Raw genomic sequence first — 14576 nt, forward strand, 5'->3', positions numbered from 1 at the left:
CAAGCTCTCTGTAGTAAGATATTTTTGTGGGAAATTATAGATATACAATGTTAATAAGGGTGCACCATGCTAACATACAAGAGTCCCCAAGACCAGCCAGTGAGGGAGGGCATGTGGACTTTGCCCAGCCACCCTGTAAGCCTCTGAAGTTTTCTACTTGCCAATTCTCTTACCAAAAGTGCAAATGGCTCCCCCAGTCTCCACAGTCACCCTCTAGATGTAAAACAAAGCGCTGCTCATTGTTGCCCTCTTTTGGTTTTGGGTTTTTTTTTAATAAATTCAAAGCATGACTTCCCTATTTGCAGCCATCATTCTGTAAAGGATGGGCTGGCCCATGGCCATGCAGCACAGACCTTGGTATAGTGACCATGGCCAGCCTCCAGATCCTCCAGCTCTGCAAGGGGCTCATGTTAGATTAGGACTACCTCAGAAAGCTGAGAGGCAGAGGAAGGGGCTGCTTGCAGCATGTTGGTGCACTGGTCCCTAAAATAGGAATGAGCCCATCCCATTCCCCCTGAAATCACATGGGGATAAATAGATCACAGAGAAGAGCTATTGAAACATGTCTGGGGGAGGCCTGGTTTCAAGCAGGGCATGGGACACTGAACAATAGCTGCCATTTTGAAGCAACTAGAACCCAGAGTGCTCTTGAGGAGGTGATGGAAAACACTGTCACAGGGTACGACCCTTGCTTGTGAAATAAATGGCCCCTGAGAGTTCATTGTGCAATGGCTGCTGACGTGCAAAGCCAGCGCTGAAAAACATCAACTGTGCTTTCTAAAAATATGAAAGAGCAGTGCCCAGGGGAGGTGGCTTGGGAAGGGAGAAGCAGAAGGAAGGGCCCAGCAGTGTTGCTGCATCCCTGCAGGATTTCTGGGAAGGCACCGTGCCTTTCTGTGCCCTGCTGAGAGCAGAGTCACACTGGGGCCCTGCTCACAGGAGTCACCAGCCATGCAAACAAGCCCCTGGAGGAAAGAACCCCTGCCCTTCATGAGTCCTCAGGGAAGATCACATCCCTACAGCAAGCTTTGCAGGTGGGAGACAATCCTCCAAGCCAAGCTGTTCATGCACCCTAGCTGCCACTGGGCGTGGGACAAGGGGTGCTGCTGCCCCTGGCGAGCTCCCCAGACCTTCCCCAGCAGGACAGTGGGCTGCAAGACCTTGGAGAGGCTTTGCTGCCCATCAGGTCTGAAGGACATGGCTAGACACAACCAGACAGGGCAGCCCAGCCTCTGCCACTGAGGCAATCCTGGCCACTGTCACCACCTCTGCCTGCCCTTCCAAGCCCCCAGAGATGGGAAAGGCTCCTCAGCTGCAGGAGAGGCCAGCCAAGAAAAAGGTACAGAAACAATTAAAGCTGACAATTAAAATTCCCAGCAGAAAAATACAATCTGGGGAGGGAAAAGTATCCTTTCCAGCACTGTCAACCCCACATACTCAAAAATTATGCATCAGGCTCCAGAAAATAACAGCTTTAAAATTGCAAGGCACTTTGTTCTGTTTTTTAAAGAAAATTATAAACATGTGAGCTTTTCCTACTTGCAGAGGAGCACACAGTTTCTACAGCCCTATGATGTGCTCAACATTGCTGCTGCTCATGGAGCAGGGAAGGCTGTGAAACATTATCCAGTATTGGCTTTCCATCTTTAGCCTGATCCCTACAGAAATATCTTGGCCAAAAGGGGCAGGTGGGTGCCATCAACTTATTTTCTTTGTGTCTGAAGGCACTGAAAGAACTGCCACATGTCTTACAGGGAGACCTGTGTCACAGAGCAGGTAGACTGTGGGAAATACATCAGCCAGTAAAGAGGTCAGTGATCCTCTAAGATTAAAGGCTGATCTGAGTGTGAACTCGCTATCATGCGTCTTGAAAGGATTTGGCATGTAACAGCCTGATCATCGATTGCTGTCCTTAAGAGAATGTGATCCTCTCCTTTGCACTGATCCTGTTAGCTTTATTTACCATAACACTTGCTGAAACATCCTCTTGCAGAGATAATGGCTTCCTTTGGTTGCTGTCAGAATGAACAAATGGAAACAAAAACGTGCTGCTAATAATTGTGTCCTACTCTAATTAATTAAATCAAGACAAAAGCACTGCACGCTGGGTTTGGCTTGCCATTGCCTGGGTGTCTGGACAAACCCCAAGCACAGGGGCTGACCACAGGAATACCAATAACACAGCAGTGCCTAATACATGAGATTTCCACCAGCTCAGAAACTCAGCAAAACATTCATGAGGAGTAGGAAAATGTTTGGCACCCAAACTGGGATCCAGCCACCCAGAGGCTGCTGTTTTAGACAGACCTCAGCCCACATGATCCTAAGGAGTTGCCAAAGATGGTAGATGGGTAAAGTACACAAATAAGCAAAGGGTTTTCAACAGTCTTCTTGAAATTTTTGTGGCACATCTGCACCATGCAGAAAGGCCAATAGTTCAGTCCAGGCAGGCAGTAACAGGGCTTTAGCAGGATGGTGGAAGAGAGGCAGATATTGGATCGCCTGTGTCTTACAGCAGGATGCTAAGCAAGGAAGTAAGTCCAGCTCTCTTCCCCTGCAAGTGAAGATCATAAACTCTACGCATCCTCTTCAGACTGAATCAGGGTCCAGTCACAACACGTACAAATAGAAGAAAAAGGGAAGAAAGTAAATGGAGTGCACAAATCCATACTAAACAGCAGTGGCATGGCCACAGTGCTACTCACTCACAGAACTTACACTGTCAACAAACAGGTCCCCATATCCAAGTGCTGCTAACACACAGATACTTATTTAGGATTTCTCCACTGATGGATTGTGGATCACAAGAGCCAGGGCTATCCAGGCTTCAAACATCCCTTGTGAGGAGGTTTCAGGTGTCCCACCTCAGCTATGGAGCTGCCTTGTGAATCCCTGCCATCCTCCACAGCCACTTGGGTTGCTCACTTGGGCTGGAACACTCAGGACACCCCAGTGAGTGTCCTATGGGAGCCAAGCTTTCACACAAGTCTTTCTGTGCATGCATAAGGGTCTTGGACTCTTTCATCACTCCTTGGCTATTCCTGAACACCTTGTTTCTTACTTTTCACTTTCCTAACCATCTCCTGTATTAAATCTTCATATTCATTATGTGGGAAGGAGGACTAGTGCATGTCGTTAATTGCGCAATTTAAATCTATGATCTTAGAACTTGAGTACAACCTACTAAATGAAATAATTCAAAATACAAGCTTTGATACAAAATAAGCACACTTGCCTCAGCTCAAGGTACAGTTGCCCTTCGAAGGTGTACAGCATCCACAGCTGGAAGTCAGACAAGCTACTGGGCAAACTTCTGCTGCCCACAGCATCTCTCACAAGCTCATGCCAGAGTCTTCTCATGTGACCCAGAGAAAACACAGCATTTTCTCTATAGTTTTCACCCTGCAAAGGTCAAAGAACAGTAGCCAATGTTCATTTCTCCTGTGCAGCTAAGAGCAATAGTCAAGGCTATACAGGTTGGAGACAGGTTTAGGAAATGTCCTGCTGACAGCATTTTATCAAAGCTGCAAGAAAACTTAAACTGTCAAATTTTCCTGAAGCTGTCTTTGACATCCCTAAAGAAATGAAGCATCCAAGACTAACTAGACACAGTAATTAAATAATAAATAACTAAATAAAATAGATACTAAAAATATCTCTTCCTACACAGAAATATAAGCATCACAGACATTAACACACTTCCTTCTATAGAGTTTTTCATTAAAAAATCTGCCCTTGAGGTGAATCTGCTTCTGCTGACACTACACTGACACCCTTCCTTCAGGCAGGGGTAGGAAAAACAGAGACACCCTTTGTATCTCGGAGCATGGAGTGCCCCCAGTGCTCCTCTCAACCCAACAGCAGGGGGGTTTCTGCCCCAGACCTGCAGCTTGCTTCCCACCAAGGGAAAATAGAGTATTTTCCATGTATCATCACACTGCCCACTGATGCAAGTTTGTTAGGGAAACAGAAAAATCTATCACAGCAGCCATAAATCCATGGCAACCTGGGTTTGCCTACCATAAACATAACCCTTATCCAGAGCTCTCTGTCTGGAGTAACTTAAAATCTCTTAGGGGGTAGCAACACCACTGGAAGGATGGGAGAGGATTCTTCCCACCCACCAAGGCTCTTAGACCTATTTCCCAGAGCTGGTGGAAAGTCTCGCCCTAGAAATTCAGAGGAAGATTCAGTGTACTGATATGATAGAAATGTTGGTCTACATCACTGAAGCACGTCACGCTCTCAGGAGCAGCCTTTCTTTCTACAGAGTTTCCTATCCTGCTCAAGGTATAAACAATGCCTATATGCCCAGCAAACTCAAATTTATAATAACCTCCCTGACAGAGAAGAAGCATCAAAGCAAGCTTTTTCCACTGCTGGCCAACTGGAGTATGCTGTGGCTGGGATGCTCTGACGAAGCCCTCAGCCAGAGCTGGAACAAGTCATGGCAAGTCACAATAGTCTCTGCAGAAGCTCCCCTTGTTCCATCCCCACTCCAGCATGGTGCCTCATGTGGGCAGGGCTGCGGTGGGCAAATTGCCTCTAAATCACATTAAAATTAACAAATGGATTAGCCAGGCACGTAACAGTACTGTTCTCACTGTTTTCACAAACCTTGCCTGAGCAAAATGTCGGCACAAGAGGTCAAAGACATGCTTTGTATTATGGGCCAACAGTGTGAAATCTGACATAATCAAGCACCGCTGCTCCTGTCGGGCACACCTGGTGAAAAAGGGCCTTTGGGCACCCACTGGACTGAGCTCAGGTTATGTTAAATTCTGTAAAAGCACAGGAGAGATGATATCCCAGCTGCAAACTAAGAAATCGGACTTCAGCCCCCCACCACTGAAAAGGGCACATAAGACATTTTTTATTTATCAGATGAACTTCCGAAGCTGCTCCTTAAAAAAAAAAAATCTGCAACACAGCTCATTTCAAGCTCCAACAGGAAGTCTGCAAAGTTGCATACATTTTCTTGCTCTCTTTTTAAATACTTCCTTCCATGCCTCTGGCTTGGTAAGCATCATTGGATACCTGTGAATTTGGGAAAACCGTACTCGGTACAGACAATCAGTGTATGGTGTGGTTTTGGTGCTGTGTTTTGTGCAGTGTGTTTCGGGCAGCGTGCTTTGTGCGCTCTGTTTCGGGCACTCTTTTTCAGGCAGTGTGCTTTGTTTCCTGCAGTTTGTTTCATGCAGTATGTATGTTTTGTGCAGTGTATTTTAGGCAGTATGTTTCGTGCAGCGTGTTTCCTGCACTATGATATATATATCTATATTTCGTGCAGTATCATCTGTGTTTCGTGCCGCATGTTTCGAGCGCTGCGCTCCCCCCGGCGATCATCGCGGCTCCGGCCGTGCCACCGCTGCCCTCCAGCGGCACAGCCGGGCAGGACCCGCCGTGGCCCCCGGGCCAGCGAAGGGCGAGCCCTGCTGGGAGCCCCTCAGCTCACGGGGGACAGGCGGACAGCACCGCAACAGCAGCTAGAAGTTCACCTTTTCGGAACTGAGACATTATTCTACTTTCTTCAACCAGTCTCTCCCTTGGTTCCTGTGGCGTTTCCTCCGTTAACTACCGGGAGCCAGTAGGAATGTTTAAACAATGAACAACTAACAGGCTTTTTTTTTTAATTATTAGAGTCATTGAAACATTCTTTGACAGTCCTGCGAAGGGTGAGAATGTTAGAACATTGTCATTTTAAAAACCTGAGCTACACTGAGTTTAGGGGAAGAGGAGGTGCTGCCAAGGCAGCGATACTTCATAAGCACTTTATCGCTTGGCGTGACTCTTTCTGCATTTCTTGCAAAATTCAGCACACAGCTAAAAGGCAAACATTGTGAAAAACAAGTATTTCTTTAGGAAGGCTTGGGATTCACAAGGGGGAAAATCCTGGGAGAGATAGAGAGGGATAGAAAGAGATAAAGAATTGCTGTAGGCTTTGCTCCGGCACATTCTCTTAATTGTTATGGATCTTGCCCATGTGATACTTGGGCAGCCCTTGCGTGTGCCTGGCAGTCTTGTTGATGCCTACAGGAAACCAAAATGCACACAGTGCTGCAGGCACCTCTTCCTCTACCGGCTCAGCCAGGACCCAGAAAAGAGGCAAGGCACTACTCTGCCACCACAGTGACACAGGGAGCTCAAGGCACTGCCTGCGACTTACGGAAGGGCCCCAAGAATGGCCATGTGATGCTTACAAAGGTGTAGGAGAAGCCATGGACATGGATGTACAGAGACACTGAGACCCACAGGCACTGCTCCTTCCCACCCGATGGGGGATGCCTGTGCTGGCCTCCTGAGCTGTTTTTGGTGCTTTTCCAGCCTGGAAAACAAAGTTCCCAACAAAAGCAAGAGCAAGTGGGGAGGAACACTGAGAACAGCTCTGACATTCCTGCCTGCCTGCAGCAATGTTTCCAGAGCAATAGGGGTGCAAAGGCTGAGCCCGCTGAGCTCCCAGATGAGTAGAAGCAATGGACATGCTACTACAGCATCATAATACCCTTCAGCAAAGGAATTAGAGCTCAGCCATAGTGTGAGCCGTAGTGCAGCAAATCTCCCCAGTTAAAATCCCTTCCCTAGTCCTGTTAGTGCTACTACCAAATAACAACTTCCCTATCTGTGAGGCTCTTTTAGACCCAGGCTTTATACCATGCAAGCGGAGGACAGGATTTTACCAAGGAGGATTTTCTTGAAGCAGGAGGACTGAAGAGTACCATCGCTCACCAAGCTCAGCCAGGAAAGGACAGAGCCACAGCTGATCTGCCAAAGCTGCCTACAGCTGCATCCACTGGCACTAAGGTAACAGCATCCATTTTGCTCTAGTTTAACATGCTCAGCTCTGTCTCTGTTTCTAGAGTCCCTCCCTTGACCTAGGGAATGTATCAGGTCAATCTGAAGGCAATAAATGCCTTAAAGGAAGGCGAAACCTGTGGAGGGATCAGGTGTGGTACCTGAGGGCAAGGCAGACAACATGCCATTCCCCAGCATGGCAGGTGTAGGGAAGCACATCCCCTCTTACAGCCAGGGATGGGGAGCAGAGGCAAGGTGAGCAGCAGTCACCCTTGCAGAAGCTGGAAGATCAACCACCTTTCCAGTCCCTCTTCCTGCCCCAGCACCGGCTGCCCAGGCACACCAAGGCACAAGTGCATGTCACACCGTGCAGCCTTGTACTGAAAGCACAGGGCAGGTGCCAGTCTGGGGTGGGTAACAGCTGCCTGTGTGGCTTTGCTTGGAGAGTTTGTGTGATCTCTGCAGTCCCAGCTGGACCAAAATGCTGAACACCCCAGGTCCTGAATGTAGCACTGCTGTGCCCATCCAGCCCTACCTTGCACTGCAGAGGTCAGCTGAGGTACCTACCATGCAGAACCTTCCCTCTGTGCCAAGGAGAGAATATTTTTGAGGCTGGTAAAGCTTGGAGAATTCCTATATGCAACCAAAAACTTTCTAGACAGAGTCAGACTTAGTATATCAGGAAAAGAGACATGAAGACCCCTAAGAGTTTACTAGAGAAATTACTTGTCCACATAGTAATACCTTCCTAGACCTCGCTATCAAAAGCTTTATTTATGGCCAGAAGTAGTATTTTATAATCTCATTAAAAACAAAGTATCCTGGATGCATCATGTTTTCAAGTATTGGCTCAGCAGTATCTTGTGAATGAGAGGAGCTCTGGCTCATTTTCCTTTGTATGAAGTGGCCATCTTTACCTGCCTTCTGTACTCATCTTGAGCTGTCTCCCTCTTGCTCTCACTAGCTATCTCATTATGAGGGTGAACGCTGGAAGAAATGGAGGACCAGAGCAGAAGATACATAAACTGCACAGGATATTTCCAAAGTGAATGGAGTTCAAAGCTGATTGCTCTAAACACAGATTTCTGTTTCAACAGCTGCTGAAGGGCAAGAATGGTGTCCTGAAAGAGAGCTCATGTTTTGCTTGCGTTAATTCAATGCTATTTGGACTGCGGAATCAATCCTTCCCTTACCTTCCCGGCTACTTACAGAAGAAGGGACCTCCTAACCTTTCAGCAGGATGAACAAGACCAAGGGAGCTTTTGATAGCCCAAAACTTTGGAGCCCAGGCTGCATGCAGAGCAGTATTTCCCTGACCAGTCTGGAAGCAACCTTTGCATTTGGACAGGCTACGGACACAGCCCTGAATGTAATCCTTATCGTGGTCCTCCTCATCATCATGGTGTCTCTGGGATGTACAATGGAGATAACCAAGATCACAGCTCCCCCTCAGGAGACTTAAAGGTGTGGCAATGGCCATAATGGCTCAGTACAGCATCATGCCCATAACAGAATTCATATTGAGCAAGCTCTTCCAGCTGGGCACCTCAGAATCCCTGGCCATCCTCATCTGCGGCTGCTGCCCAGGTGGAAACGTCTCCAACATCTTTAGCCTGGCACTGAGAGGGGACATGAACCTCAGGTAAGGAAAGCTACGTATCTGTTCATTGTCCAGGCCAATCTAGCTATGTGACTGCTTGAGAAATGAATTTGATCACCATTAGGAGGTCCCAAGAAGCTGGACAAAGACTGAAATATGAAGTCCAAAACATTTTTAAAGCACCCATATTGCTCAATAAGTTAATTTGTCCCTGTTTCACAATGGGGCTTTGTACCTTTCTCTGAATGATTAGCATGCAACTATTGATGAAGTGGGTGCAGGAACACTTTTTCATCTCTATGTAGCAGTATATGGAGCATGCTCTATCTATCCACGCAGTTCTGTGTAAACTGATCATGCTGCCTGGAGAGGCTGCCTCAGTGAGGAATGTTGAACTAGCAGAACACCACTCTCCAACAAACCCTAGCAATAAAACAAGATCCAGCACAAAAATAGAAAGTATTACTTTTTCTCTTAGTTGTGAATTGCTGAAATGAGAACTCGGTAACTCATGGGTATGTACCCTTTCTCAGCATGTAAGAAACTTGAGTCATCTTCTTCCTTCTCCATTTATATCACATCCTTCTACAATCTGACAGTGATGTTGAGATCTCAGTGACAGGTTGGGAAAAAGCAAGGTAAAGTCTTATATTAAAATCATATGTCCAGGCAAGTAATCAGTTTAGCATACTCCATTTAAAAAAAAGTGTTATTCCTCTACTGAGGGGTCCTTTCCTCATCTTAGTGTTGTAATGACCGCATGCTCCATGGTCCTGGTAACTGGATTAATGCCACTGCTTCTGTACCTTTACTCGGGAGGACTGCATGAGGGTGACTTGGAGGGCAAGGTACCTTGCAAAGGAATAATCACCTCCCTGGTGCTGATGCTAATCCCCTGTGCCATTGGCATCATCATGAATGAGAAGAAACCACAGTACACTGGCCTTATCACCAAGGTAAGAAGTATCCTGTGCTAGTCGCCTTTCAATCAAGGGCTTTAAGGAAGTTTTCAAAAATAGAATCACAGATATATTAACTTCTTTAAGATGTGCCACAAATGAGTAAAAGGGTTGAGGATAGAGCTCAAGACATCCACTACACCACTATAATGCTTAAAATATTTGCCCAAGGAGAAGTCCTCCACCTTTTCCAGGCAGACATTTTGTAGCCTATGTTGCTCTCCTTTTGCTTCAGTTTTAACTTTGGAGGTTTTTTGCTATATCAGCACTAATGAACCTCATAGGCACTGCCCCTTATTACTGCAGTAACCAAAGCAGAACCCAAATAAAAACAAAAACAAAAAAAACAGTAAACCATCCCAAAACAAATTATAACCACTCCACTGTTTCCAGAGGTCTAGCACAAGGCAAAAATCAAATTACAAAATTGCTGCTTAAGTCACAGAAATACCTATCCAACAGAAGCCACTGTATCACCAAGTGCCCACTTCTGCCTGGAATCACATCCCTGCCTCCTTTATACATCAGGCACTTAAACAGCAAAACAGAAAGCCAGACAACCACATACACCATTGTATAATTCAAGAACCACTGAGTAAAGTGGTTTCCTCAGCATCTGCTTGGGGTGGACTAGAGCCACAAAGGGACCCGGACAGAGACAAGCAGCAATGCCTGAGAAACAAGCAACTTGTGCAGCAAGACCAGTCATTTTGCATATAGACTAGAAAGGTATTTGGTTATTTAAGATCTCTCTCAATAACAGCCCAGGATGGTCTCTTGTTGATTACTGATAACATTTATGTCCATGAAAGGCACTTATTCACTTGATGGACAGAGAACTGGATGCAGCTGCTTCTAATAGCTGAGGCAAATTTTGCTGGGGATTTCTCTCTTGTCCACATCTCAATCACTTTTATTTTAGGTAGAGTTATTTATGCTTCTACTGTCACCTGTTGCTATAATTGTTCTGTCTGTGGCCAATATGGGAAGCTGTATCATGATTGTCTTCTCACCATCCCTCCTAGGAACTTCTGCCTTAATTCCCCTCACCCTCCTGCTGGGCTACACTGTCTCTGTAGCCTTCAAGCTTAATGACCGGTATGTTCTTCCCTCCCCTCTCTCTCTCTCTCATCAGGAACAGAGAGGTATGGCAGCTCTGCTCTGCGGAGCAATGGTGAAAACATAGATTTTAGGAATACACTTGTGTAGATTGCTGACTCCATTCACCCAAAATAGGACCTAGGTATACAACCAGACACTGTACAAGCTGGTCCCAAACCAGTGACTCACATACCTTGAGTGGAAAGAGAAATTACTTTAACCCCAGCTTGGCTTAGCTGAGAGGGGAGGAATAGCTAAGCAGATTCTTTTGGCACAGGCACCTGATCACCATGGAAGGTTAACCGAACAAGTAGATGGATAGTTTTGGCTTAAGGTCACTAGTGACCTGCTAAACGTATTACCAACCTCTGCTCTTGGTAATGAAGCTAGGGGAAAAGAATTATTAGCACCAAAAAAAACCCCCAAACCCAAAGAACTGAGAAATACCAACAGAGTTCAAACCCGAAGTGACACAATTATTCCACAGTGGATTACTACTCAAACCAGTCAGTGCATTCTCAGCTGCAGCCCCAGGAATTTGAAATTAAAACCTGGAGTATAAAACCTGCTCCTCCTTTTTTTCTCATCCCACCTAAGCCAGGTAGGAATTCTCCTGGTCCTATTTTATACCTTTATATGTTGGATTCTTACCACCTCAGATTACTTCCCTGCGGGCAGCTGCAGAGTCCAGAGCAGGACGTGGACTCCTATACCATTATGAACGAAGTTCACTTTTGTAACATGATCTATCCATGCCCATTGCAAAGGGAGCAGGACACAAACCCTCTAGGGATTGCAGGACTGTTCCTGACAGAGCAACTTTTAGCCACAGGCAAGTGCACCAGCAATGTGGGCAGCCTTCTGTTTCAGTTGTTTGAAAGTAACTTAAATCTGTGATTTTTTTATCTTTTTCTCCTTCAGGTGCAGGCAGACAGTGTGCATAGAATCTGGCTGCCAGAATGTACAGCTTTGCTCAAATATGCTCAAGGTCACCTTTGCCCCAGAGATCATTGGTCCCCTGTACTTCTTCCCACTACTCTACTTGCTGTTCCAGCTTGGAGAAGGATTTGTGCTCATCCTGGTCTTTCAGATCCATGAAAGAATGAAGCAGGCCAATGGCAAGTACAGTTTTGCTCCTTTATACTTTCCACACTAAGCCATACATGCTTACAATACAACTACCAATGAATCACTGCTTTATAAAGGCAGAACCCAGTTGCTCTTGAACTCGGGATTACATACCAAATTAAACTCAAATCAGAGTCAAACATTCAGGGGTAAATGAAGACCCTAGAAATTGGGACTTCTTGCATCAGCAGGATGTTTGATACAGCTACATACTATCAAAACTATCAGTGCTCAGGTTTTTGCAGTGTGGTGCTTTAAGCTACAGCTGACACCCTGCAAAAAGTCATGACTTGCACCGAGCACATGCAAATAACGGGTGCTTGCATGTGGCTAAAACTACACAAAAACATTACATATTCTTTAATGCAACAAATCCTGGCTTTGCTTCAAGCTGTGAAGTGACGCCCTGAGAGGACAGAACTGCCAAATACTGCAGTCAAAGGTAGGAAACATTTGGATCTTTTGCTAGAAAAGTACACAAAGAGATTGAAACTTGATTTTAAAATACAATATTGGTAGAGATGTGAAATAGACTCTTCCCCAACTCCAACAGGTCCCTAATTCCAAAGCTCAGCTGACTGCACAGATGGCTGAAGGATGCACAGCTGAATGAGATCCTCCACCCACCACCCCTCTGATGCTGCCACTCCAGCTTTTCAGCTTTTCTCCACTGCCTTGAGAGAGATGCAGCAGAGTAGCTGCAAGAGCTGCTTCAGAATCACATTACCACACCTCATAGCTATGCTGGAGGGTAACTTAATGGGGGGGAAAAAACCCACACTCATTTGGATCCTCGGGTGTGTGTTCAGAGCAAAGCAGCTGATACTGGAAACAGACAAGCAGGTGCTGGCAAGGCAACTATAACAAAAGGGCTGTATTCCAGACTTCAGGTCATAAATGACTGGAAACAAAATGGCTTCAGTCTTTTGGCAGGAATCACAAGCTCCTTCCTCGTTTTAAATGACCCAGTAATTCCAGTTGTAGCTGTTACAATCTTTCCCTAACCTGGTATCAGAATTGCCTATTCTCACATTTTTCTCTTTCTTCAGATGCAGCAAAAATTATCTGTGCAGGTGCAGACATATTCAGTGCTCAAGAAATGAAATCAGCGTCAAGACATTGCAGAAAACCAGGAAAACAATATATGGATTTTGCAGCAGTTGCTCTCACAACCCTCCAAGCTCTACCTTCTGCAGCCAGCTCATAGGTCTCCAGCTTTGTGTCCAAGACTTTTCTATGTGCTCATTTCACAGCAGTCACAGAGCCATCTGCACCCAGTTATTCCCCAAGGACCTTGCTCCAGACTAAGCCTCACTCTGTCAACCCAGAAAGGAGGACACTTTGAGTGACTTCAAAGTCATTGTGACAACCCTTTGGGACAGCTGAAGAGTATGCCAAGTGACTGTCCCAGTTTTACCTGTAAGAAAATCACTGCCTACATCAGTTCCCCTTCTTAATTTCACTTACCTGTAGCTGTCCTGCTGGCACATAATGGAAGCAGATTGTGATGATATCCCTGCAAATTAATGTAATTTCTCTAACAGACCCAGAACGAGCTGTGAAAGTTTCTCCATGCAGAAGCCAGTGAGATCCAAGGCACAGCCAAGCAGCCCAGTGGCTGTTGGTTTCTCCAATTCTCCAACAGGTATCATGTGGTACCACTGATCAACCCCTCCCCCCCACAGCAGAGGCCACACAAAACATGATCATGGCTACACAAACTGCCCTTGTATGCTGAGTTTGGGCCCAGAAAGCTGCACCTCCATAACCAGATGAACCCTAAATGTGCCTTCTTTTGTAGCAGTCAGTGAACTCAACACAACTGTTCTAGACACCACCTAGGTATGGTCACACTACACACAGGATGCCATGAAAGATTGGCATCAACTCTCCAATGCCCAGACTACACCTTGTAATCCAAAGTAGTTTGACTTAATCAAGAATAAACAGGTTTGTACCAAGAACCTACACTTAATACTGGCCAGAAATCAATGTAAGCCTCCACACTGCACAGGCAGGGTGTTAACAGGAAGCTCATCGTTACAACAGCCAGGTCCCCAGGGAAAATGCAGACACGTGCTCATGCTGCATGCAAGGCAACTGGTGTGGTCTAGAAACAGAATTCAGAACAACTATTTGTAGAGCAGATAATACTTCACATTTAGCTGGAGAGAAGTCTATAATTGCTTTCATCACACCAAGTGCCTTCAGCTACCTGGGCTCCAGTTGAAGCCAAGTCCCACTTGGACACAGATGCCCATCATCATCCAAGTTAGGAGGATCAACTGACTCCAGATGTCAACAGTTGACCTTCCACCCTGATGAGTATGAACACTGCCTTTACCCCTGCCAAATTACAGCCCCCTTGCTCCATACCTCTTGGGCTGATCCAGCATCTGCACCCCTAAGGATCTGAGAATGAAGCCTCCCACTCCCCAAAGCTGACTGTAACAAATCCAGTTAACAGTGGATCCTACCCCCTTCTCAACATGCTCTCAGGAGTGCCTGGCAGTCCAGTACACTGCCACCTCAACAGACAAACCCACACAGTACAAAAGCTCCTCCTCCTTCATTAGTTTGGCACCCAGGAGCTCTGCAGCAGCCGGGAGAGGGCAGCAGGGCTGCAGAGGTCAAACACCTGACCTCCCAAAAGGCCACACGTTGCTCCAAGAGGAACCACCTTGATCTATGCAAATCCGAGCCTAACCTACCAAGGTATTTTTAAAGGTTTCTGCAGATTACCAGAATAGCTTTGAAAAGCACTTTATAAGAAAACACATTATTTTAAAAATTAAATTAAGTTCTCTTGTGTGTGAGGGCTTAAAAAAAATACAGGGATTGCACAGGACTGCTGCCACTGGAAGGCACAAACACTAAAACACATAACCTCATGGTACTACTGCTTCATTACACCCACCAACTTAAAAATCCCTCTTCCTCCAGCACGAGGACTAATGCTTGCCAAAAATGGTTTATCTACACCTTAGTATTCTCAT

The 14576-nt window shown here is 46.0% G+C and overlaps 1 protein-coding gene across 1 annotated transcript; it reads left to right on the top strand.

The window, feature by feature from the left end:
- The first annotated feature begins 8032 nt into the window (after positions 1–8032).
- SLC10A1 (solute carrier family 10 member 1) lies at positions 8033–11608 on the top strand. The gene is given in 5 exon segments (XM_062495375.1): positions 8033–8236; positions 8238–8434; positions 9138–9348; positions 10274–10449; positions 11374–11608. Coding segments are annotated over 5 exon segments (1023 nt in total).
- Positions 11609–14576: the final 2968 nt, after the last annotated feature.

The sequence above is a fragment of the Cinclus cinclus genome, chromosome 6 (genome assembly GCF_963662255.1).
Source record: "Cinclus cinclus chromosome 6, bCinCin1.1, whole genome shotgun sequence".
Taxonomy (NCBI): Eukaryota; Metazoa; Chordata; class Aves; order Passeriformes; family Cinclidae; genus Cinclus; species Cinclus cinclus.